General features: G+C 40.0%; 2 protein-coding genes and 1 long non-coding RNA gene across 8 annotated transcripts in view; 2 read left to right on the plus strand and 1 right to left on the minus strand.

Annotated features, from left to right (window-relative positions):
• Window positions 1–11045, plus strand: part of parvg (parvin, gamma) — an 82729-nt gene extending 71684 nt beyond the window's left edge. For 3 of the 4 annotated variants that reach the window (XM_069903444.1, XM_069903445.1, XM_069903447.1), the window contains one exon: window positions 4050–4924. In XM_069903444.1, the coding sequence (XP_069759545.1) occupies window positions 4050–4267 (218 nt within the window). In that variant the 3' untranslated portion in view covers window positions 4268–4924. Of the gene's footprint in view, window positions 1–4049; window positions 4925–9996; window positions 10075–10496 lie in introns of those variants that run through there. The other variant, XR_011346582.1, reaches the window with a different exon arrangement.
• The window catches only part of LOC138745918 (protein shisa-like-1), a 132786-nt gene continuing 115234 nt past the window's right edge, over window positions 9952–27503 (minus strand). The window contains exons 4-5 of one of the 2 annotated variants that reach the window (XM_069903449.1): window positions 18960–19265; window positions 9952–10510 (exon numbers count right to left, since the gene is read on the minus strand). In XM_069903449.1, the coding sequence (XP_069759550.1) occupies window position 10510; window positions 18960–19265 (307 nt within the window). In that variant the 3' untranslated portion in view covers window positions 9952–10509. Of the gene's footprint in view, window positions 10511–18955; window positions 19266–27503 lie in introns of those variants that run through there. The other variant, XM_069903448.1, reaches the window with a different exon arrangement.
• Window positions 12594–27503, plus strand: part of LOC138745921 (uncharacterized) — a 33572-nt gene continuing 18662 nt past the window's right edge. Inside the window, exons 1-2 of one of the 2 annotated variants that reach the window (XR_011346587.1) lie at window positions 12594–13703; window positions 19664–19821. This is a non-coding gene — a long non-coding RNA (uncharacterized lncRNA). The remainder of the gene's footprint in view (window positions 13704–19663; window positions 19822–27503) is intronic. The other variant, XR_011346588.1, reaches the window with a different exon arrangement.

The following is a 27503-nucleotide window of genomic DNA, read 5'->3' on the forward strand; positions in this document are numbered from 1 at the left end:
CGATTGCTGGTGCTTTAAAGGCATTGCACTAACCACGATGCCAACAATACCACCTAGTGGTAAAGTTGCTATGGTTCTCTGTCAGACAGAGTAAAGAACACAGAAACATGAAAACCAGAGCTGGAGTAGACCTCTCAATCCAACCCCACCATTTAGTCTAATCATGGCTGAACAATGCTGCTCTTAATTGGTCTTCTGTTCCAATTCTCATCGCCCACACTCCTTTGATCGTTTAGATATTTACAGGGGTATCTATCGCCACTTTATGTATATCTAATAATCTGGCCTCACCAGAGATTCACTACCCTCTGAGAGAAGAAATCTTTATGAATCTCAGTTTTAAATAATCAGCCTCTTGTTTTGTAATTCCTCCCCCATTGTTTGAATTCTGAGACTTTCTGATATATCCTTCTTCTGCCTTTTCTCATTTTTCGTTGAAGAAGGGCTCAGGCCCAAACTGTCAGCAATATATCTTTGTGTTCAATGGATTCTGAAAAGACCAGGTGAGTTCCTCCACATTTGTGCTTTTATCGTAACTGTATAACCTTGTTTGTCACTATCCCAGCATTTCAACATCTATCCTGTCGAGGCCCATTTCTATCTTGTATTTTTGAATAAGGTCACCACTCATTCTTCGAAACTTCAGGGGATACAGACCCAATTTCCCCAGTGTCTCTTTACAGGACAATCAGATCATTCCATGAATTGACCTGGTTTATCTTCTTTGGACTGCTTCCAACGCTACTATAAATTTTCCAGTGAACCTGGTGAGTTTAAAGGGAACACAGTACGTTTAAAGGGAGTGCAGGAACCAGGGCCTCGACAAATGTACAGGGAGTGCAGGGGGTGGTTCCTATGGCTGAAAGGAAAAGTGGGACTGGGGAGTGAATAGGTTTCTTAATAAATAATACTTTGTAGGTTGTTTGCCAATTATTGGGATTTGCAAATGGTTGAGATAGTGCTCTTTGTCAATGACCACAAAATCTGGACTGCTATGTCGAATGTTTTAGCGATAAATGTTGAAAAGACCAAGACTGGGAACAATTCTGCAATGAACATTTTGAGAGACTATCACTGATTTTATTTATCCCCATTTATATTTGAGAAGAGGACAATTAAACGCTTCATTTTCTTTGTGTGCGTGAATGTAAATGTGGGTGCACGCTCCTGAAAAATTCAACTTGCCTTTTAAAAGCTGAATTGTGAGGTGTTTAACGAGACCTGGGCTCAGGTGGCAACATTTCACAGCTTTAAGAGGTGAGGCTGTGGATCCAAGATTAGTAAATTGGGGTCACAGGGTCAAACTCAATTTGGGTCACTCTTCAGTTATTTTCAGTGGAGTACCATCTTCAATGCATTTTGAAATTCTGTTGTTCTCTCCTGTTGCTCCACTGTCACACTGAAGACTCTTGCTACTTTAGCAAGTGTCGAGATATTAAATCTTTTCCAGCAACGATGTGACAAATTTGGTGCAAGGTATGTAAAGATCAGCAGTCTCTTTCAAGAATGACAGACCAAATATCAATCTCTCATTGAAATTGGATTCTTGAAAATATTAATACTAACATTCAAACTTTTAAAATAATTTAGTGTATGTTTTTTTTTTAAACTTTATTTAAAATTTTATGACATGAATAAAATAAAAATTACATTTAAAATTTAGTGTATGTTTGATATTTAACTTTTTTCCATTATTGGCCATGGTCAAATTGTTTCTGGTAGCACTAAGATTTTTTTTTATGTCATCAACCTCTGAAATGCATGGTGGTGGAAGCATTATTAGCACATCATTTATGATGTCATGGCCCAGAATCTATTCCTTATGGCAAATCTGATGTATTATATTCAACTGTGAGGTGTTTGGGATGTTGGTTTCTCATGCCTGTTGACTTTTAAATAGATTGTAAATACTGTGAAGGAATATTTGTAGATGTATTTGAGAGATAAATTGGTAAAATTAGATACATACACACACTTTAAAACAGATCTTATTTAAAACACTGAAGAATTCATATTCAATGAATTTACAGAAACTATGGAAATGTGCACATTTCACAAGTAAGTGCTAATTGAAATGATGTCATTAAAGCAACAAGCAGGAGACCCTCTGGCTGTTGAAAGCTCTTGGCAAGGGTTTTGACAGAGTGCAAAGAAAGGACACTCCTGTGTTTTTGTTTACCGAAAGACAATAGCTTGACCAAGAAGATTAATTCCTATTGTTTGCTGGAGAAGATCAGGGGTTTTGCAAGTGAAAGAGTCACATGGGCTTTCTGGCAGTTGGAGAGGGAGACAGACTAGATAGACAGCTGAAACAAGCCAGGAGAAGCTTGTTGGAACTGAAACAAACTCCAGAGCAGTGGATTGCTGGAAGTGCTATCTGACTGATGTTTCTCTTGGAATAAGTGGAACAGAAAGGAACTTTGTGGTGGTAGCCTGAAAGAAAGAGGTTATCATCTGGAGAACCCTGATGGGGTGAGTTTCATCAGCAAGACATTGAGGTGACTAATGGTGGTACCTCAGTTGTGGAAATCCTGGAACAACAAATCTCTCTCTGCAAACCCTATGAGAACCTTCCTGAGCAGTAAACATTTACCTTTCGAGCACCAAAGCCTGGTGAACTTCAAACATGTTAAATTCTGTGCACAGTGTAAGAATTGCCTGGAACCAGAGAACTTGGAAGAATGAGAAGTGAGATTGAACTGTGAACCAAAGAACTTTTCTTAAATTTACACACACATCACATACATGTGCGCTTAGAATTAGAAGGGGGTTAAGTTGGGTTAGTTAAGTTAATAGAGATAAGTTAAAGTTTGAGTCCATTTTCATGTTTAAAGATAATTAAAAACAACTTTTGTTTAGCTACTTGTCTTGGTGAAAGTCAATTGCTGCTATGTTTTGGAGTCCTTTGGGGTTGTAACAATACTTCCCACTAATTTGCAGCACAGTGTGTGTTTTAAGTTGAACTTGAACTGTGGATGCTTTATTTGTGAGTGGTGAACAGTAAAACTAATAACACTCAATAACAGTTTTTTTCAAAAGGTTTGGTTCCTCAAAGAAAATTGAGGATTATGATAGACAACTTTAAGGCGAACACAATGATAATTTCAAATTTGTTACATTACATAGGAAGTTGGAGAAACATACAATTAATTTTTAATTGAATTTAGCATGTTTAATCATATAATGATGCTGGCACATTGCTTTAGTTCAACTGATCTAAAAATGTTTTGTTGCGAACTTTCATTTGTACTCAACATCTGATGCCTCTTGTGTCAGTGTCCAACAATAGACAGCCAGCATAGATGGATTCTGGTTGCCATGGTACAGCTTTTCCATGCTTGCAATGTCCTGGTAAAACCTTTAACCACGTTTGTCACTGACTGCACCAAAATCAGCAGGGAAGAATGCAGAAAATGAACTTATTTCATGGTTTTGTATGCTTGAATTAGACAAAATGTGATGGCAAATCACAAAAATAGGTTATATCTAAATAAAAATGGCAAGTGATAGGCAAATTTTAAGCTAATTTTTATGATCAGCAGCCCAAAATCCATAAAATACACCTTAAAATGTTCATAAGCAAAATCTTTTGTTGTCCAGTGTAATTTATCAGATCCATGTTTAGCTGAATCATCTGAACGGTGCAGTATTGGGCAGTCTCTCTTGGTTGGAGACCAGAAACAGTTTCATTGTTGATTTAGTCAGACAGCATAGTTACAGGTCCTTCCGGCCCATAAGGCAGTGCCCCTCAAATACATCCATTAATGTACTATCCCCATATCTTTTGTTTGAAGGGTGGGAGGAAAAGATACTTCCGCCATTGGAATATGCTCTTAAATAATGGGTACTGCAAATCCATGGTGTTCCATACTTTGAATGAAAATAAAAAATTGGGGAGAAATTCACAAGCATTTTAATACCAATCAAAGCTCATTGACCATGTTAAGAAATTCAGGAATACACAAAAGTGGTGCAGCATCCATAAGAAATAAAGGGTAACAAACGTTTCAGGCTTGAGCCCTCATTGATAGTTACCCTTTGCTTCCTAGAGACGCTGCATAGCCTGATGAGCTTCTCCAGCACTTCTATGTATTTTGTAGACTTCAGGAGGAAATCAAGGGAATACGACCCAATCCTCATCAAGGACTCAATAGTGGAGAGCGTTAAGAACTTCAGATTCCTGGTGTCAACATCTCTGAGGATCTGTCCTGGAGCCTCCATGTTGATACAATTACAAAGAAGGCTCGCCAGCGGCTATACTTTGTGAGGTGTCTGAGGAGATTTGGTACATCACCAAAAACTCTCAAACTTCTACAGGTATACCGTGGAGAGCATTCTGGCTGATTTCATCACTGCCTGGTATGGAGGCACCAATTCTCAGGACAAGAATAAACTCCAAAGGGTTGATAACTTGGCTTGCGACATCACAGGCCCCAGACCTGACTCCATTGAGGACATCTGCAGCCTCTATCGTCAAAGATCCGCACCACCCAGGTCATGCCCTCTTCAGTCTTCTAACATTGGGAAAAACATATAGGAGCCTAAAGACGAGCACTCAACAGCATTAAAAAAAGCCTCTTCCCCACTTGCCATCAGATTCCTGAATAATCAATGAACCAAAGAGACTGCCTTACTTTTCGTGCACTATTGTTTTAATTTTTTTATCGTAATGTTGTAAGATGGTTATGAATATTTACACTGTGATCCTCTGCAAAACATTGAATTTCATGACTTGTTCATGACAATAAACTCTGATTCTGATTCTATTCCATAATCCCAGCATCGGCAGAGTTTTCTGTTTAACTTGTAGAAAATGCAGGAGCCATTTTGTGCACAAATGTCCTCACAAAACAAATTGCGATAATAATCAGATAACATCTTCGGGTTTTTGAAATGTTGGTTGAGGAATAAAATATTGCTTGAACATTCGGAATGGTTCTTTCTCTTTAAAATTGCTGCCAATCCTATTTTCTTCCAATCAAACAGCAGATAGAGCATTGGTTTGACTTCTCACCCAAAGAACAGCTCCTTTAAGAGTGCAGTGTTCCCTGGGTCCTTCATTGGAACACCAGCCTGGACTTTCATATTCAGTTCCTGACCTGGAGCTTGAATTCATAACTTTCTGCCTCAAAGACATAATTAGTCCCCAAAGATGCTGTAACATGATGATTAAAATATGGAACATATATTCATGGATCAGGGTTGCATAATAGATAAATAATGTGACTAAAGCCAGTTTTCAACATGACCATGGAATGTAACCTGGTGCAAATCTTTTAATATAAGTGTATAACTGATGTTGAGCTAGTGTCCACTGAACTATAAATGTTTTATAGTGTTTGAATTAGTGCTGGGTAGACTGTAAAAACAATTTTTTTTTAAAAGGCAATGAGTTAGTTTACATTTATTTTTCTACCAATGAGTTACCTCAAGGACCAATGTTCATTGGAGGATAGTGAGTAATTAACTAATGTGAGGTTTGTTGGATTCATGGAGTGCAGGTGTTCACCGATTTCATGTCGTGGGAAGGAATGAACTGAAGTTGATGAATGATTTCTGAAGAATGCAACCACATCATTAAACAAAAAAAAAGGAGGAAAACTACCAATGAAAAAAAACTTGATACTTTTAACAATTTACAGAAATATGTGAAAGGACAATACACAAAGAATTCTTTGAGGTTTACAACATCTTATCACTTTAATAGTTATGTTCACTTAATGCATTTATTTAAGCAGTCTATCACACAGATTGTTGGTATACAATGTTTCTGTTTCCCACTAAAACTGTGAGTTTGACAAACGCATAAACAGAAATAAATAATCTAATTTGACATTGTGCCATAGTACAGTTATGTCCCAAGTTGTTACACTTCATATTTGCATACATCAGATACAATATAATATACACCATAATATCTTTGACCATTATTATCTAATAGAACCCAGTTCTTACGCCTAACACTGTACAATTACTGAGTATTTGTACATTCATGGTCGACATGACCACAATACTGAGTGAAAGCTACACAGTGTTGCCCAAAGCATGGTGTTGTATATCTGGTGCATACGGCTTAAAGCTCAGAGACTACTTCACAAACACTGAGCGTGACAAGGCAGGAGTGACACAATGTCAACCTACAACTCAATTGTTTCCATTTGATAGGCTGCACAAGGTTAAATTTCGGTCTTCCTTGAAGCATTCCAAAGACCTCCACAAAAGATGCAGAGGCAGCCGTTAATAACTTTTTGTTAAATGCCCCTTGCCCATCTCCCAATCTATTTTTGCACTTTTTTAACATTTTGAGAATATTAGGTGTCTTAATGCTGTACATCAGTTTTTGTTTTGAGGGTGGCAGGGATATTGGCAATAGTAAGAATTGAGATAGATAGGAGCAGGGTAAGAACTTGAAAGTAATTGGAAAGGCTCAGGCCTAGAGAATGTAAGACAATGTAGAAAACTTTTACTGAGTATAAATGCTCAAAACATGGCAAGTGGTGTTGGTTAGATCATGCTGTAGTCACAGGGACCATCTCAATAGTGATCATGAGGACCTGACTCATAAAAGGGAAATGTTGAGAACTGAACGCTTCTGGGTAAATTGAACCACATTGTGTGAAGCTACTTCAGAGATTCCATAACTGAGGAAGTTCAGAATTTACACAAGCATGGAAACCCCAAACTTCTGCACAGCTGATTCCTGGAGATTTGCTCACAGACCCTGGGCTTTTTCTCCATTTGGAGTCCAGTGGAGGAGCATACACATCTGCAGATGCTCTTTCACTGAAATTGGATTGTCTACACCATGAATCTGCATTGCTTGACATCGAGCAGAGAGCAAATCTATTTTGCATGTTATCAAGAAAGTCAACCCATACATAAGTACAGCAAATAAAATGCAGTACAGACTGTAAAATCATAAAGCGAGATCAGATAGAACAACAAGGGCAAAATCATTTTACTTGGGTGAGTTTTGTTCAGGAGTTTTACAGTCAAGGTTAAAAAAAACATTGAATTTTGAGGCACGTGATTTCACCCTCATGAAACTTCTTCCTAATAAAAGGGAAGAGAAGAGCCAGGGTGGAACAACTTCTTCAATTTGCTGGCTGTATTTCTGAGGCAGCAGGAAGTGTAAACTGATTCAGTGGAGGGCAGGGATGTTTGTGTGATGATGTGAGCTGTGTTCACCACCCAACTTTTCTTGTCATCTTGAGCAGAGCAGTTCCCCTCCTACACTCTGGTGAATCTTGATGGGATATTTTCCATGGTGTTTTGATAGATATTAAGTATGGAGAGGCTTAAAAGCAGTTCTGAACATGGACCTCATTCGGTCATAGCCTTGATGAGCTAGTTACCCTTGGTAAAGCATTGCGTTATCCAGGTCCTTAAACAGTGAATTCTAGCTGGTTTAACTGAAACGGTGGAGCTCAGCAAAATGGTCTGGTTGAGTATATCTGACAAAAGTGTATGGGTGCTGAACCATTCAACAGAGAGAATGCTCTTGAAGGCCCCAAGAACAGAAATCCTATGAGATTGAAAAGTGTTGGAGTTCAAAGTGAGCTGTCACTCCTTGAACATGGAGATTCCAAATTTAACATGCAGATAGAAGTAATTAGCAAGGCAAAAAAATACGTTGCCCTTCATTGAAAAAAGATCTGGATTTATAATGGGCTCTGATAAGATGAAACCTGGAATATTGTCAACAGCAGAGTAGTAAAGGTCAAAAAAAATTCCTGGGCTCTGGGTTTGTCAGATGAGGAATATATTAAATAGACAATGTGATAAGTAAAACTTGAATTTGTATTCTCAATCTTGGCCATTTTAGAAAATCACATCCTCTTTCCCACCCTCTCTATGTTAACCAATTTGATTACTAATTAAAAAATTATCTCAATTTTGAATGCATTCGAAGTTTCAGCAAATTATGGGTCAGAGAATTACAAAAACTTTCAATCCTCTGTGTTTCTCAACTGAATCATAAATAGGTCCCCCTTATTCTGAGACTCTGCCCTCTGGCGCTAAATTCTATATGGAGGGAAACATCATTCCTGACCGAACACTGAAACTCTACGGAATTTACAAGAATGAAAGGTGATCTCGTTGAAACATATAAAAATTCTTAAAAGACTTGACAGGATACACATGGAGTTGCTGCTTTAAATGGCTAGAGTCACAGTCTCAAAATTAAGGCTTACCCATTCAGGACAGTAATAAGATGAAATTTCTTCACCCAGAGCATGGAAATCATTGGAATTCTCGACCAAAGGACCCAATTTTGAAAATCCAGGCATTGCTGCAGTTGCAATGGCAGAGCTGCTGATGTAGAGGCATGAGGAGAAAAGATGCTTCTTCCAGCGCAATATGAGTACTTTGCATTTCATTTCCCAAGGAATACATTGGCAATATGGTGATAGGAGAACATTTTTTTTAGTACCGAGCAGGCAAAGAATTGATGAAGATGAAGCATTGAAAAGGCACGGTTGGTATAGCAGTTAGCGCAACGCCAACCGCAAGATCCAATGACAGTTTCTTTATCTCGACTATAAAACTCCTGAACAAACATGACCCGGGTTCGAATCTGACGCTCTCTGTAAGGAGTTAGTACGTTCTTCCTGTGTCTGCGTGGGTTTTCTCTGGGTGCTCAGGTTTCCTCCCACCCTTCAAAACCTCCTGTGGTTATAGGCTAATTGGGTGTAATTGAGCAGCATGGGCTTGTGGGGCAAAAAGGGGCTGTTACTAAGAAAAAATGCCTCATTGTATTAGCTACCAGATGTGGATGGGATTCATTCTAGCTTGACGATGGTAGAGATAGCTGAGATAAAGGACTCACCTTTCAATCTTCCAGAGAGTTGAATTGCAAATGATTGTTCCCATTCAATTAAAAAATAGAACCCAACAGCTGGACTAAATTATGACTCAGACATACGGATCTGAATGAAGGTTAGATTTCTTCATGGCAAATCATGTTTAACAATTTTGCTTAATGCCGATGAGGTAATAAAAAAGAATTAATACAGGATTAGTGTAAATGGGTGGCTGATGGCAGACTTGGACAGTGGGGTGAAGGGCTGGTTACCATGCTATATTGCTGTATAATAAATCAAGTTGGTAGGCAGCAATGCAATGCAGTCAATGTACACGTGGAGGTTCAAAAGAGATTTGATGAAATGTTTTCCAATAAGCATTAGCAAAATTGAAGCCTGTGGAATAAAAAGGCAGCATGGATGTTGTTTTGGCTCTGGGACAGAAAAGCTGGGGGAGCAGAAGGTGGATAATAGCACTCCTCAATGTCGTGGAGCATTGGTTTCCTTGAAACATGGTAAGAACTTAGACTTGGGTGTACAAAGCGTCATTTCAAAATGTACGGATGGCATAAAATCTGGAGGTTTTGGTAAACAGGATTTTGATAGACTTGAAGAGAAAAAAAAAATCAGCCTGATGGAATGGACAAATAATAGCAGATGAAATAGGCAAGCAATGTGATTTAGCAGAAGGAAATGGAAGCTTGACTCAATAAATAACATGCAATTCTAACAGGTATGCAGCTACAGAGTGCACAGATATCTGTCATTTAAAAACCAGGTTGCATTCTGGACTTTGTTCGTTGGGCCATGGAGTACATAAAGCAAATTATGTTGAATTTCTCTAAAATAGAGGTCAGCTTTACTTGGAAGAGAGTGGTCGATTCTACGATCCAGGGCAGGAGACTTATGGAAGGATATGAGATAATGATGGATAAGCAAGAGAGTTGGTCTCTGTATAGCAGGGCAGACTGAGAAGGTTCAAGAACCAAAGGCGCAGATTTGAGACGACTGGTGAAAGAAATAAAAGAGTCTCGAGGTGCGAGCACGGGACATGGAACAAGAAAGGATGGTAGAAGCAAATTTTATGATGGTCTTTGGAGAGATTGAATAAATTCTTGCCAAAGAAAAAAATTGTATGGCTCTGTTGAAAGAAACATAGAAAGGAAATAACTATATTTGCCCTTGTTTACAGCTTATATATACTAATGAGCTGAATGATCGTCTCCTGTGCTACAATGACGCTCTGATTCAAGAAGAACTGCACGACCAGGTCAGTTTTGAAATGCCATCAGTGGTGCCTCGAACCCTTTCACCTGTTAACTGAATTTTGATGTATCCTCAAGTGGTCAGGATTTAGAAATGTAACTTTGCACAGCCTTAAGGAACATTATGAGGAGGTAATGCTGAATATTCTGGACTCCACATGGTATATTGTGTTTGTTCTACATGAAGACTATTGCTTACAAGTCACATTCAGTTTGAGTACACACATTTCCCAACATTGGACTTGGCAACCAGACACTCAATTGATCACATGAGCTACAAGTTCAGTCCATTGGGAATATCTGTATAGTCAGTACCATGATCAAGCACCATAGCCTCTGTCAGCTACTTCATTCTACAGGTGTGTCAACTGAGACAATCCTCTTGCTGAATTTCAATGGCTGTTCTTTGCTTTTTCTCCACATCCAGGCACTCCTCTGTATCTGCAAAAGATAAACGGACTCCTCAGGGGAATATTAAAGGAAAACTTAACCTCGTATATGCTTGGTTAAACAAGATACAGTATTTTCCTATGGTATGTGCTTTATATTCCCAGGAACAAGAGCATGAATGGATCAGCACTTAGTTGGGACATTGTATATCTAGCTACTGATGGCTGCTGAGCCAGGAACTGGGCATGGACCCCTTACCTCTGCACAGCTGTGCTGTGAATCAGAGGCCTCGGCCAACGACCTGCCAGATACCATCATCACAAGACTCAATGTGAAGGGATTGCAAAAACAACATACAAATACTTCCTGTAAGGGCTGGTGCTGGTGGCTTGAAGCAAGCAGGGTAGCCCAGGGGTGTATCCTGGCTTACGTGGCGAATGCAAGCCACCAATGGAGTTCATTAGTATCTGCTCCTTGGGTTAGTAGATTATGTGCATCTACCATCTGTGGTGTACACAGTAATCACATCGACATGATGGAGTGATTAAACGGCTTTAATTACCAAAAACCTGAGCATTACTGATACACGATTTGGCCAGGTTCCAGGTACAGGAGCAAGAGGGGGCAAGTCCGGGCACGCCAGGCTTTATTGGGAAATCCGGGGAGGAGCCAAGGTACAGGTTAGGGAAGGTCAGGGAGCTTCAGACTGGCCAGTCCATACATCTATGCAGATGCCTTTCACCACACCATCTCTCTTCTCACTTCCTAATGGACGTGCTGAATGCTACTTGCTCTACCTTTATTTGTTTGTCAGCTGAGCTTTCCCCAGCCAAAGATGGTGAGCATTGTTGAGCCTGATACCACTGTAGACTTGTCACAATAAAGAAATCTGCATGCTGTGTAGATTGTTGTGGGAGTACCAGGTTCCCAGCATAATAGTCATTGAATGAGCAGATATCTTTTATAATGTACAAATGGCCATGTACCTGTGTGAGTGTTCACACTCCCGGACCAAGAGCATTATAACGTATCAGCTCTGCATGGGATAGCATGCATGGGGCATCTGTCATTTCAGCCCTCTGAGCCCATAATTTAGAGTTACTGGAAGTTAAATTGTGTTCTCACCATAGTTTGTAAGTGGTTGTCATTTGGTTTGAAGGTGTAAAGTTTTTTTTCTGTGATCAGAAAAATCTACATCAGATGTCAAACAGAACTGGTGAGGGCAAAGTATGAGGTGAGTAGCTGGTTAAAAAAGTCAGGATAAAATTCAACAGTGCCTCAACTAACACTGGGACATTGCCAATCTTGAATTGATTCTTATATGGTTTAAGTGCACTGATGGCCCAGTACTCACAGCAGCTGTGATATTGGTAAAACACAGGACCAACACTAATGTCATCAAGAGTAGGCAGATTGCCAGGCACTTCTGTTGGGAGATCATTCAACCACAGTGATGTTAAAATGGGTTCAAGCGTGAACTGATGCCTGCCCTCAATCTTGCCTAGCAGAACTCACACTCACGATTAGAGGATTGTGTACTTCAATTTAATAGGAATGATCGGCAAAATGCTGGTTGCTGTTTGTTAACTCTTGTTCACCAAAGGTTCATGTTTCCTGGTGCTCTTTAAAGTTTCTAATATCCAGAGCATATGAGCAAACACGAATTGCTAGCAGACAGAAAAGCAGATCAACTTTCAGCCGGAGGCCGTTGCTGTCCAGGGTGATCAACGACCAACCTGGACCTCAGCAAAGATGTGTGCTTCAGGCATCCTTGATGAAATCTGCTATCTGCTCTGGTCCCAGCTGTAATCTCTGTGCATGTCCACACCTTCTATGTTGCTGGCCCTTAGGTTGGCCAGATGTGTGTCATCCTGCTTGGTCATCAACATTAGAAACAGTACAACAAACTAAATGGTAGCTGCAATGCAATGAGGGTGATCTGTTGACTATCTTAGCTTTGGTGTATAGCCTACATTTTGCCAAATGTCATAGAATGTGAATGGGCAGACTGTTGGCATGCTCAAGCATTGATTTCACTGCTTGGATTTCCTCCTGGAGGCTGGGTGTACTGGCTTTAGGATACATGGTTGTCTGTTACATGTTGCACTATTTCATTATTGATGAGCAAGTTCTACAGAGTAGAAGAAAAGTGATTATGTCGAAAGCCATCTTCTAGCCAGGCTGTCCTTGGTGAAATTATTGAACCATGCTACCAATAATCAGGCTTGTAATTTCCTATTCAACAGTAGCACACCTTACCTTTCCTCCTGAGGTGACCATCCCACAAAATAAACTCCCTAGGCCAAATTTATGTCAAATGGCATAACAGAAACATTTTTAGATCATTCTTGTGCATTCTCTTAGCACCTGCCCTCCACAAGCTTTTCCCTGCCCTTACTTAGAGCTGTGCCTAGTAGTTTCTGCAATGGCTGTTGGTCTTCCAGTAAAAGAAATTGCAGGTGGCCTTGCAAGACAATCGTGAGCATTTCTAGGGTTTGAAGACCTACATCTTCTTTTCACCACCTCAATATAAGCAGCAGGAGTCGGGTTTGACAATCTGACAGGTCTGGAAGAAAGTCTGCGAGAAATGCCAAGGAGCATGTGGAATCTAACACCCAGCATTCACAGAGCTTGCAGCTGATCCTTTCCAGTGTAAAAGTGGACAACCTTTAGTGCACATTGCACATCCAACCATGAAGATGGTTGAAGTCTCAATTTCCTTTGTAAGGTAAGCAAAAGTTACCCAACATCTGGGTGTAGCAGGAAATGGTGTAGGGTTTGCTGCCATCATGACTGATTCTACCAATGGGGCATATTTTATCCTGTATCCCGATTTTTTTTTTAAATTATTTTTTTATTTTTGCTGGTTATTTGTGAATTCTGTCAGGGCACATTTCTTTATCTTTATCTCAAGAACGTTGCCAATATTTACCAACATAGGATCTCACTCAATTGCCATCAAAAAGTAAGTCCCAAAAATGAATGGCAAAAATGATTTCAGATATGGAAAAGCTGTGGAATTTCTGCTTGTTTCTTTAGGGACGATTGTTCATTTTAATTTAATCTTGGCGAATGGGCCATTTTTAAAATGGCTTTGTCTGGTCACTATCTTTCTATCCTTTAAATTAGAGTGGAGCTGGATCTCTGGCAATCAACTAATCAGGTTGAACTTGGCAGTTATCTACAGAAATAGATCACCATGATTCATAATTCAATGACTGATGGGCCATTTAACAGCAGGAAGGTATGAACTGGATACTCCATATAAGTTACAGATGGTGCATATCATGATCTGTATTGTATTTTCAGTGAGGAATGGTAGATGGGAAAAGGATTGAAATTCTACGTCAATTGAAATTTACTTTTCATTCCAGTTAGCTGCATATTTATTTTTCTGAACAGTTATTAGTCATGAATAAGACCATTTTCTTTGTCAAATAAATTGTAACCCCAATTGATTGCAAACAAATTATACAGATTCAGTGCCGTGCCAGGGCTCTATTTTTTACCACCCTGCCACTAACACACCCACTCTTGTTTGGTAGAGTCAGCCCCGGCCAATTAGCTTCAGTTGCACAAGTTCTTTCTCATGCTGTCATGGCTCTAATAATGTTTCTTTCTCTCTTAAGGGGAGCTGCCAGCTTAAATTTACAAGTAAAATTTTACATATTACATCAGTTGGTGATGGACCACTTTTTATAACAGTAAAATAACAATTACTGCCCAAGGAATTTACTGTGTTTTATACATGCAATAATTGTTTTTTTCTTTTTAATTGCACTTTACAGAATGGCACACCATGAACATGTAATGAAAAATATATTCTGCCAACCCAAGGGGAGGCAAATAGTGCCATCTAAGCTGTTTCTCTCTCAGTTTGCTTGTCTTTTTGCAAGGGGAATGTGTGCTAACTACTATGGTGTGAACACCTAATTTTGTTAAATTCTTTCATTTATATACCGTTTTCTTCATGACTCCAGCCCTTGCCAAAGAGCTTTAAAGCAAAACCCGTAATTTTTAAAGTACTCTCACCATTGCAATGTAGGAAAATCAACAGCCAATTTACACACAGCAAGCTGCTGCAGACAATTGCTGCCATAGCTTTCTCCCATCAGAAATATTGACAGGTCATTGATAGACCCTAATGACCAAATGCAAATTTGTGGAAAGTTTCTCTGTGTGATTAATGCATAATTTACTTTTATTCCAAACTAATACTTACAATTAAGTGCCACATGTTTTATTCATGTAGAAAGTAAATCTCTGATAAATTAATGCCTCGCACTGATCTTTTGTTGTGACAATTTTCCATTACTGTCCAAGAGACAATGCATTAGTTTAGCACTTGAAAAGTGCAATGAAAACAGTACCAGACCATACCTGATTTCAGCTAAATCAGAAAGAACAATATTGAGAGTGACAGACGTGTTCCAGTCAACTATCTACCACTATGCTAATGACATGTTGTTTCTTATCTTTTGGCTAAAAGCTTTACTATTGGATTTCTAGTTCCACTCGACCTATATCCTAGACATTTTATATATGTATTTTATTCATTTCAGCTCAAGTGATATATTCACTGCTTCACTGCAGTGTTATTTGCATCACAGTATGAAAGGTAGCACTTACATTAAAATGACGAACCAAAACACTTCACAAACTAATGAGCACCATTGGCCAGAAACGTTAGTTTCTTTCTCTCGAGCTGCTGGTTCATTTTAGATTTAGAGCATTTTGTTTCAGTGTCAAAGCTAATTAGGTGTGCAATTTATATTCAATCTGCCAATCTATACATAAAACTCCCATGGTCATGAAAATAATAAATAATTAGACTGACCGTTCATTATTGAGAATGTTGGACAGAACAATGGAAGAAATTCCCTAATTATCATCAAATAGCAGCATCGGACTTTCCGTATCCACAAAAGAAAGCAGATTGGCTTCTTGATAATATATTATACATCAGGCAGCAAATCACTCCTTCAGGGCGACACCAGTGTCAGCTTTGAATGTGGACCCACATCTCTAGAGACTTCTAGCCTCTGAATTAACTGCTAATCCAAGGTTGCCCAATGACAAAAGACATTCTATAGGTACATCAGGAACAAGAGGGTAGTGAAAGAAAGAGTGGCTCCCTTTAGGGAACAAAGGACAAATCGTGTGGGAGCTAGGAGATGAGGTCGTGGTCCTGTATGAGTACTTTTCATCTGTATTTATCAATGAGAATGATGTGGAAGATTAGTGAGTTCAGGGAGAGATATGTTGATGGTCTGGGACTAGTCAGTATTAAGAAGAGGAAGATGGAAGATGTCACGGAATGCACAAAGGTCGATGACTTCAGGATTGGATGAGATCTATCCCAGGTTGTAATTGGAAGCAAGGGAGGAGATAGTTTAGTACTGATGGGGATTTTTGCAGTTTTATTAGTCACAAGGGGAAGTACTGAAAGACTGGTAGATAGCTAATGTCATTTCTTCATTTGAAAAGGGCAGCAGGGATGAGTCAGGTGAGCCTAACATCTGTGATAGTGATATTACTGGAGAAAATTCAAAGGCATTTGGAAAGGCAGGGATAATCAGCATAGCTAAATGCAAGAACATCTTGTCTCACTTTATTTGATTGAGGCTTTGAAGAGTTAATTGGGAAGATTGATGGCGGCAGGGCAATCATTGTTGACTGCATGGACTTTAGTAGGCCATTTCACAAGATGCAACATGATGGGCTGATCTCAAGGTTAAGGCACATGGGATTCAAAGTGAGCTTGGTAATTGAATCTTTGATTGGCTTGGGAAAGGAGGGTGGTGGACAAATGCTTTACTGAGGTTGCTTTGGCAGATAATATGAAGATAAACCCAAAGGGGGTTCTACAAGTATGTTAAAAGTAAAAGAATAGAAAGGGACAAAATTGGTCCCTTTGAAGATTAGAGTGGTTATCTATCTGTGCAGTCTCACGAGATTGGGGAGATCTTAAACAGTTTCTTTGCATCAGTATTTACTCAGGGAAGTGGCATAGTGTATAAAGAAGGAAAGGAAATGAGCAATGGGGCAAGGAACAATCGGAGATTAAAGAGAAGGAGGTGCTTGCTGTCTTAGAGCGAATAAAGGTAGATAAATCCCCTGGGCTTGACATGATATTCCCTTAGACCTTGAGGGAGATGTGTAGAAATTGCAGGGGCCCTGGCATGAATATTTATAACATCCTTAACCACAGGTGAGGTGCTGGAGGATTGGATGGTAGCTCATGTTGTCCCATTTTTTTTAAAAAAGGCTCCAAAAGTACACTAGGAAATTACAGGCTGATGCTCCTGACATCAGTAGTAGGTAAATTATTGGAGGGTGTTCTGAGAGATCAGGTATATAAGTACTTGGACAGCCAAGGGCTGATTAAGGGATAGCCAGCATTGTTTTGTGCATGGTAGGTCATGTTTAACAAATCTTATAGAGTTTTTCAAGGAGATTACCAACAAAGTAGATGAAGGTAAGGCTGTGGATGTTGTCTACATGGACTTTAGTAAGGCCTTTGACAAGGTCCCGCACAGGAGGCTAGTTCAAAAGGTTCAGACACTATGTATCCATGGAGAGATTGTAAACTGGATTTGAAGTTGGTTGAATGGAGAAGACAGAGAGTGGTAATGGAAAATTGCTTCTCAGACTGGAGGCCTGTGATTAGTGGTGTCCCTCAGGGATTGGTGCTGGGACCATTGTTGTTTGTTGTCTATATTAATGAATGATCTAAATGATAATGTAGAAAGTTGGATCATTAAGTTTTCTGATGACACTAAGATTGGAGGTGTTGCAGACAGCGATGAATGTTTTCAAAGATTACAGAGGGATCTGGACCAATGGAAAAATGGGCTAGAAGGTGGCAGGTGGAATTTAATGCAGAGAGGTGTGAGGTGTTACATTTTGGAAGGACAAACCAAGGTAGGATGTACACAGTAAATGATAGGGCACTGAAGAGTGCGGAGAAACAAAGGGATCTGGGAATTCAGATACATAATTCGCTGAAAGTGGCGTCACAGGTAGACAGGATTGTGAGAAAGCTTTTGGCATCTTGGCCTTCATAAAGCAAAGTATTGAGCACAGGAGTTGGGATGTTATGGTGAGGTTGTACAAGACATTGGTGAGGTCAAATTTGGAGTATTGTGTGCAGTCCTGGTCACCAAGCTACAGGAAGGATATCAATAAGATTGAAAGTCCACAGAGAAGGTTTACTGGGATGTTGCCAGGTCTTCAGGAATTGAGTTACAGGGAAAGATTAAACAGGTTAGGATATTTGATAGAGGTTTACAAAATTATGAGAGGTATAGACATTTACTCTATGCAAGTAGACTCTTTCCACTTAGATTAGGAAAGATAAATACAAGAGGACATGCACTTAGGGTGAAAGGGGAAAAGTTTAGGGGGAAGTCCTTCACTCAGAGCATGGTGAGAGTGTGGAATGTGTTGCCATCTGACTTGGTAAACACGGGCTCACTCTTAAGTTTTAAAAATAAATTGGATAGATACGGATGGGAGAGATCTGGAGGGTTATGGAATGGGTGCAGGTCAATGGGACTAGCAGAATGATGTTTTTGGCACAGACTAGAAGGGCCAAATGGCCTGTTTTCTGTGCTGTAGTGTTCTATGGTTCTATGGAGGTTTTGTGGTTAGTGAGGAATATTGTCTAAGGCTGACCAGGATATAAATGAGATGAAAATCTGGGTGGAGCATTGGCAGATGGAATTTCATTCTAACAATTTCAATTATGTATTTCCCCACTGAGAAGGAGAAGCCTGAGAGAGGGCCCTAAAGGGTGGGAAATGACAACACACAGACTACCTCAGAGCTCACTAGAGCTGCGATGTCCTGATCTTTCCTCCCAGATGATCCACGTTTCATCTGTGAGGCACCATTTCTTTTGGAGGTGTCAGAATGATTTCTCAGCCAGTTCCTTTGAGAAAAAAAAATTCTACTGCTTGGACAAACTTTTATATTATTATCTGTTAAAGTAATATTCATATGTATAATAAATTGTTTGTTTTTCTTGAGCCAAATTGAAAACAATATAAAAATCAGATTCATCAACTCTATTATTCGGCAGTTAAATTGTTTTTCACAAATGCAAAGCTTTTTTAAAAATTGATAAATCACAGCTCATGCCAAAGTTAAACCCAACAGAAAAGGTAATGTGATCCCAGCAGCCTGTAATACAATTGAATGTACCATTTAGTTAGATTGTTTAATTTTTGTTGAAAATATATATTAAAACTGAACAGAGGAGCTTAAACTGAGGTGTAGTGACATTATGCAATTGTGACCTGAATAGCATCGTCTGTTCAATTAATTATTCAGAACTCAATCTTGATTTAGGGTTTGGAGATCCGATTTATAGCTGCATATTTTTTTTTAAAACTGATCTTGAAGTACATCAAATAAGGAGAGAAGAGGAGACAAAACGAGTCAGACAAAATAACATTTGACTCTTATAATCTAGTTGTTGACAGAAAAACACACTCACCAGGCAGTTGAAGTCTGAAAAGACATCAAGGCTGGGCTTGGAACATCAGGTTTCAGCGTCTGTATAGTCTGTGATGAATGCGCCTGAGCCTGGGCGTGGGCCTGGGCCTGGGCCTGAGCCTGTCCCTGAGCAGAGCTGCTCCACTGACCCTCGTCCTGCTTCAGCCAGCTGCCTCCGATTCCCCACTTAGACAGGTAAAATTTACAGATCTCATAGTTCATGGCAGAGTAGTAGAGAAGGTCCAGTACAAGCAGAATCAGGACAAAAAAGCCATAAATCCATACTCCAACCAGTGCGCTGTAGTTACTGAAACAAAAGCACAGCCACATGAGAATAAGGATAGTCATGCAGTTTTATGAAGCACAAGGACTGTGACGTCTATTACGTCGAAGTGAAATGGAAAATGCCAATAAATACTCACACCCTGGGAATAATTTGTCATGATATACATAGTGTATTTTGACATTTTTTGGAATACATGCCTGCTGCCATCGAAAAATAACTAGCAACAACATTTATCTAAAGCAAACCTTCTGGCCTAATAAAGAAAGTTTTTATCAGCTGACTGAAAGCAAGGGGGAACTGAATACTGGCAAAATGGTGCACTCATTATTATCAGCCTGAGTGCATTCCACAGCTTCAGCATTAAATTGATCATTTAGGTCAACGAGGTATAATAAAAAAAATGTTATCTGTACCTCCAGGTTGTGCGGCTGTGAGATTTACTGTTCATCTCTCCACCAACTTGCAGTGCAAAATATCATCTTGATTGAACGGAGTAGGAATCATAGAACCATCAACATGTGGTGTTAACTTTTCTCCTAGAGGAATTTGTGGCCTACGTTTGGAAATGCGTTTTAAGGTAACTTGCATTCATAAGAAAGCCATTATAAATTGCAAATGACTAGGGACCAATAGCACTAATCAGTTGGTTATTTGCTATTCAAAGTGCTTCCCCATCTTCCCTTACAATTTACCCAGTAAATCTTGTGCTCTTCTGGTTATAATGGTCAATGGTCCAAATTCTGCACAGATTTGAATGAGTCAACATTAAGCGCTCTCAAATGGGAAGAAGCAGAGCAGTCAATTTGCCCTTCCTCCCCATACCCCACCAATTCAAAGTGGTCTTCTTGTGTTGCTTGCAGAGAGAAAGAAAGAAATATATAGATATATATATTTATATATATATACATCTCTCTCTCTGTTTACTTGTGTAAAATTCAAAATTCATTAACAATATTTATTAAAAAACCTGCTTTTCCATTTTTATAATAAAAAAAGTAACTGAAAATTCCCTCACATTACACATAGATAACCTCACGTTGTTATCTATTTTATCAATAAATAAGTTATTGACTGAACTTCTAAGTGAACTTAACGTTCCTCCTCCACGCTGAACCCTTGATTTTATTTTAGTGTTTAAAAATCACTGTTGTTCTCAGACTTGAATACCAATAATGAAGAACTAAGAAACAGGGTGCTCTGAGGCAGAATTCATTCCAATCTCAAATAGCTGACTTCCCATGCTGAGCCTGTGACCTCTAGGTCTCCAGTCAGTGGAAAAAACTTCTCACAATCTAGCATATCAAGTTCGCTAAGAATTTTATCGCTTTTAAAATTAATTTGAGTGGAGTGGCATCTATTGCCCATCACTAATATCACGAGATCACCTCACATTTTTCTAAACTTTAAAGAACATAGAGGCACTTGACTGCACGTCCCATCATTTCATTCTGGGGGAACAATCTGCTCAATTTTTACTGCAGCTTCTCCAAAACAAGTGCACACTTCCCAAATCAAGAGATCAAAATAATATACAATAATTTGTGTCTCAGGAACACCCTATATAATTGCAGCAAGACTTTCTCATACTTGTAATTCAATTCCTGTGAATAAAGGCTAACAAACGTAAATTAAAATTTCTCTCCTTTTTAAAAGAAAGTACATTTTACAAATGTTCTATATATATATAATTGGTTTACGAGTCCGGAAAGGATTTGGAAATCTACTCTGCGTGTGCCATTACTAGAGCCATGTCTTAAAAAAAAAGGTAGAGAAAGTCTGTGATAATCTTGTAGTGGAGGCAAGCATTGAGGACAAACCTAAGGATCCAGCTTTGCGATTGTCAAGAGAAGAATTAATAGCTAGAATTTATTAGTTTTACACTGTTATAGAAATTTGTATATTAACCAGCAGGCATTGTTATAAAAGATGGGGATTATGTTACAAGATCAAACCAGCAACCACAAAGAAGGCATATCACACAGGGGTAAAGATGAACAATTACTTTATGAACAAAATTCCACCTTCAAACTTTAATTCAAAATTCCCCCCTTTTATAATAATGCCCATTGGTTAATATACAAATATCTGTAACAGTGTAAAACTAATAAATTCCCCAGCCTAAATATAACCTATGTAATCAAAGTCTAAGTTATATTTCCATCCAGCCCACAGATAAAACTTAACACAAAACAAACAAGACTCACAAAACTTCGATTACAATCGAAGTAAAGATTGTAAACAAAATTCAGTTTGTTTGGTAAACTGAAGCCAAAAGATCTTTTAGTGAGAGAGCACAAAATTCGAAGTGGTCTTCTTGTGTTGCTTGCAGAGAGAAAGAAAGAAATTATATATATATATATATACATCTCTCTGTTTACTTGTGTAAAATTCAAAATTCAATATCAATATTTATTAAAAAACCTGCTTTTCCATTTTTATAATAAAAAAAAGTAACTGAAAATTCCCTCACATTACACATCATCTTCCACTTTTATTTGATTACTTAATTTGCTTAAATCTCTTTGTGCTGTCTTTATCTCATTATTATTGTACTGACAATAACCACACCAGCAGTGCGAGTACAAGACAGCTTTAATAAACTAATATGTACACTAAGAAAGAGGTCTTGTCTCTCTGCAAGACAAACCTGGAAGGCAAGACTGTAGCTCTGGACTCTTTTATATACAAGGTCACCGGGATGACCCCTGGTGACCTAGTGGTGTAATTACATATCCCCACAATTATGCCCTACTGTCACAAGCAAACTTGGAAGCATAACTTTCCCTAACCTAAATCCTTCCATCAGTTTGTAATAGTTTAAATCCAGGCATTCATTTTCATGGCTCTTCACCAGATAGATTTCATAGTCATTATTTGCTGAGTGTTTGAAATGTCTCAATCATCAGACATTAAAAAAACATTTTAGTCTTTTTATGTAATGTAGTCATTAATTTCAGAAATTTTCATGACGTCACTTTTCAACCACAACCATTGCAAGGTGTACAGAATTTTACCCACTATGAAACTTTATACAGGCTGGATAAGTTTTCTTTAGAAGTGGTGATTTAATTGAGATGAACACAAAGCTGAAGGCCCAAGACAGAATGGAACATGGACAGAACAGTTCCTTCAGCCCCACTGTTGATTCCAGTCCAAACCAATTCTACCTGCTTGCACATGGTCCATATCCCTCTATTTGTCTAAATGTTTCTTAAGATTGGCATATATTCTGCACCACTCTAACTTCCCTCATCTCTTTTAAAAATTTCCCCTCACCCTAAACCTATGCCTCTTGTATTTAACATTTCCACCTTGAGAAAAAAGACTCTATCTAACCTTCTACTCTATGTATGTCTCTCATAATTTTATATTCAGGTACTTCAATCAGGCCATCCTTTTTACTTTATTTTTTCCTCTGGCATTTAAACTCCCAAAATGCATCACCTCACATTTGTCTGGATTAGACTCCACTACACACACACACCCACCCACCTCCATTGGGGAACATCACCGATCACAGACATTGGTCCATCCCTCTTTTCTATGACCAAGCCCATTTTGTATCTATCCTACCTTCCCACATGGCTTGAATCCCTTCGGGAGCACCTATTTCATTGAGAAGTCAATAATTAGAGGGTACAGATGATAATGGTGAGGATCTGGAATTCACTGACTGAAATAGTTGTGAAAGCAGAAACGTCACTATATTTTTTAAGAAATAATTGAATGATCAGTAGACTACTATGTACAGATCAATATTAGATCATCTGTTGTTGATTTTCTAGGCAATGGCAGTGTTGTAAAGTTAATTGGCTTGGATTTGGTAAAATCAACTTGTTATTGATCTTCAGTAAATGCTTCCCACTATGATCTCTTGCTATTGGTGGCTGGAATTTCCCTTTTACGATGTTGGATGATGTCTTGGTTAGTGTCAATTCAGGGGCATCTAACAGCTGTGAATAATGTTAAAGAATTCTCAGGGACACCAATCCAGCATGGACAAGGGACAATTCTATAAACATTTCATAGAACTCTCAACAGTGATTGAAGTATACAAATTTGTTGAAGGTAGAAAATTAAATATGACTAATTGTTACAATGTCAAGAAAATCACTTGAAAGTTATCTGTGGAATCACACTCAAGCATACATTACATTTAGCATTTATAGAGCCAGAGTGTTGATGTCATTTAAAATTCAATTGTTATGCTTTGTTGCAAGACTAACTCTCTGGTTAGTATTTTGAAATCAATAGTGAACCAGTGAAACATTTTTTTAAAATGAACATTAATTTAAGTAATTTCCCTTGGCTCCGCGGAAAGGCTGGCAAACAGTGTAAAAGGAGAATGAGACTTGAATCAAATCCTGCAACTTTGCTAATTCTACATTAGCCGCACTTTGTGTAGATGTGAAATTTGCTGAGAGCACCCAGATTAGAATGGTGAGAACTATCGGTTCTGCAGGGAAATCCAGGCCTTTTCTTTTTTCTTTGGCTTGACTTCACGGACGAAGATTTATGGAGGGGGTAAAAGTCCACGTCAGCTGCAGGCTTGTTTGTGGCTGACAAGTCCGATGCGGGACAGGCAGACACGGTTGCAGCGGCTGCAGGGGAAAATTGGTTGGTTGGGGTTGGGTGTTGGGTTTTTCCTCCTTTGCCTCTTGTCAGTGAGGTGGGCTCTGCGGTCTTCTTCAAAGGAGGTTGCTGCCCGCCAAACTGTGAGGCGCCAAGATGCACGGTTTGAGGCGATATCAGCCCACTGGCGGTGGTCAATGTGGCAGGCACCAAGAGATTTCTTTAGGCAGTCCTTGTACCTTTTCTTTGGTGCACCTCTGTCACGGTGGCCAGTGGAGAGCTCGCCATATAACACGATCTTGGGAAGGCGATGGTCCTCCATTCTGGAGACGTGACCCACCCAGCGCAGCTGGATCTTCAGCAGCGTGGACTCGATGCTGTCGACCTCTGCCATCTCGAGTACTTCGACGTTAGGGATGAAAGCGCTCCAATGGATGTTGAGGATGGAGCGGAGACAACGCTGGTGGAAGCGTTCTAGGAGCCGTAGGTGATGCCGGTAGAGGACCCATGATTCGGAGCCGAACAGGAGTGTGGGTATGACAACGGCTCTGTATACGCTTATCTTTGTGAGGTTTTTCAGTTGGTTGTTTTTCCAGACTCTATAACATAAATTGTAGCTTTCCAAATGTGGAGAACTTGTTAGATATGGAATTAACATCATTTTATTCTTTGTGAGGAAAAAGGAAGGGGGAGTTCCTATCCTCGATGTTTTACAATGAGAGGGGAAAAGGCAGTGTCCATCAGCCCAACAATGAGAGGGGAGAGGCCAGTGCTTCTTGTTCTGAAGATGAGAGGGTAGAGGTCAGTGTCCATGAGTCCAACAATGCGAGAAAGAGGTCAGTGTCTGTCAGCCCAATAATGAGAGGGGAGAGGTCAGTGTCTGTCAGCCCAATAATGAGAGGGGAGAGGTCAGTGTCTGTCAGCCCAATAATGAGAGGGGAGAGGTCAGTGTCTGTCAGCCCAATAATGAGAGGGGAGAGGTCAGTGTCTGTCAGCCCAATAATGAGAGGGTAGAGCTCAGTGTCTATCAGTCCAACAATGCGAGAAAGAGGTCAGTGTCTATCAGTCCAACAATGAGAGGGGAGAGGTCAGTGTCTGTCAGCCCAATAATGAGAGGGGAGAGGTCAGTGTCTGTCAGCCCAATAATGAGAGGGGAGAGGTCAGTGTCTGTCAGCCCAATAATGAGAGGGAAGAGGTCAGTGTCTGTCAGCCCAATAATGAGAGGGGAGAGGTCAGTGTCTGTCAGCCCAATAATGAGAGGGGAGAGGTCAGTGTCTGTCAGCCCAATAATGAGAGGGGAGAGGTCAGTGTCTGTCAGCCCAATAATGAGAGGGGAGAGGTCAGTGTCTGTCAGCCCAATAATGAGAGGGGAGAGGTCAGTGTCTGTCAGCCCAATAATGAGAGGGTAGAGCTCAGTGTCTATCAGTCCAACAATGCGAGAAAGAGGTCAGTGTCTGTCAGTCCAACAATGAGAGGGGAGAGGTCAGTGTCCATCAGCCCAATAATGAGAGGGGAGAGGCCAGTGCTTCTTGTTCTGAAGATGAGAGGGTAGAGGTCAGTGTCCATGAGTCCAACAATGCGAGAAAGAGGTCAGTGTCTGTCAGCCCAATAATGAGAGGGGAGAGGTCAGTGTCTGTCAGCCCAATAATGAGAGGGGAGAGGTCAGTGTCTGTCAGTCCAACAATGAGAGGGGAGAGGTCAGTATTTATCAGCCCAATAATGAGAGGGGAGAGGTCAGTGTCTGTCAGCCCAATAATGAGAGTGGAGAGGTCAGTGTCCATCAGCCCAATAATGAGAGGGGAGAGGCCAGTGCTTCTTGTTCTGAAGATGAGAGGGTAGAGGTCAGTGTCCATGAGTCCAACAATGCGAGAAAGAGGTCAGTGTCTGTCAGCCCAATAATGAGAGGGGAGAGGTCAGTGTCTGTCAGCCCAATAATGAGAGGGGAGAGGTCAGTGTCTGTCAGTCCAACAATGAGAGGGGAGAGGTCAGTATTTATCAGCCCAATAATGAGAGGGGAGAGGTCAGTGTCTGTCAGCCCAATAATGAGAGGGGAGAGGTCAGTGTCTGTCAGTCCAACATTGAGAGGGGAGAGGTCAGTGTCTGTCAGTCCAACAATGAGAGGGGAGAGGTCAGTATTTATCAGCCCAATAATGAGAGGGGAGAGGCCAGTGTCCATGAGTCCAACAATGCGAGAAAGAGGTCAGTGTCTGTCAGCCAAATAATGAGAGGGGAGAGGCCAGTGCTTCTTGTTCTGAAGATGAGAGGGGAGAGGTCAGTGTCCATGAGTCCAACAATGCAAGAAAGAGGTCAGTGTCTGTCAGTGCAACAATGAGAGGGAGAGGTCAGTGTTACACGGTTCCGCAGTGAGGGGAGAGGTCAGCGTCTGGCAGTCCAACAATGAGAGGGGAGAGATCAGTGTTTCACAGTTCTGCAGTGAGGGAGAGAGGTCAATGTCTAGCAGTGCAACAATGAGAGGGAGAGGTCAGCGTCTGGCAGTCCAACAATGAGAGGGAGAGGTCAGTGTTTCACAGTTCCACAGTGAGAAGGAGTGGTCAGTGTCTGTCAGCCCAATAATGAGAAGGAGAGGTCAGTGTCTGTCAGTGCAACAATGCGAGAAAGAGGCCAGTGTCTGTCAGTGCAACAATGAGAGGAAGAGGTCAGTGTTTCACAGTCCAGCAATGAGAGGGTATGATCAGTGCCCTTTCTAACAATGGTAGGGACAGTCTGACCATAAGGTGGAGAGTTCAGCACATGTCAGTCAGCATTAAATGTGAGGATTCAGTAGTTGTCAGTCTGACAAGGAGGACAGTTAATTGGCTTTTAGTTCAGTAATGTTGGTGGGGGGGGGGGGAGTGGACGGTGGAGTCTTTAGTCTGGCAGTCTTGCAATGAAAGGGTTTAGTAGCTATTTGTCCAATCATGAGATGAAGCATCTAGTGTCTGGCAGTCTGGCTCTGAAATACAGTTCAGAGCACGTAAGTCATGTAAGTCCACCAATAAAGATTTGCACCAGCCACAATGAACAGTGATTTAGTCATGGGTGATTTCAGCACACAATATTGACTCGCGATGACATTTAGAATTTCTGTTACTGATAAATACTACTTAATTTAAATGAGTTCACGAAAGGTTAATCAAATTCATATATTGTTTGCAAATGTCCATTTGGATCCTTATTTAAATGTTGCAACAACACTTCTGATTAGGAAGCTCCATGAATGCTTAATGTACAGATTTAGTGCCACAAGTTACAAATCCAGATGGATAATGAATCTCTTCAAGTACTGATTGGCCCTTGCATTTAATAGGCAAAATCATACCCCTATTTTCATTCAAAGCATGGGTCATAGGCCAAAGATACATAATGGAGAACAGAAACACAATTTAACCACCAAAAGCTTATCACAGCTAAGCATTATGAAGAATTTTATTTTTGAAAGACATAGTTCTGAAATCCAAAGTTGGATTGATATACATGTAAAAGAGACTACTTCTTTCACTAATGGTTTTTGCAGCCACATTCCCCTTACCTTACCCACTGCCTAAATAATGATGACCTATTAATGTGCATTGACTGGTTGCCACTTCGAATTTCCAGTTTTCCATTATGGCAATCTACCTGCAAGCAGTCTGCACAATTTGAGCTCCTGAACAATATCAAGGCTGCTGTTCACTACCTCATCTGTAG

Source organism: Narcine bancroftii, chromosome 11, assembly GCF_036971445.1.
Source record: "Narcine bancroftii isolate sNarBan1 chromosome 11, sNarBan1.hap1, whole genome shotgun sequence".
Lineage (NCBI taxonomy): Eukaryota > Metazoa > Chordata > Chondrichthyes > Torpediniformes > Narcinidae > Narcine > Narcine bancroftii.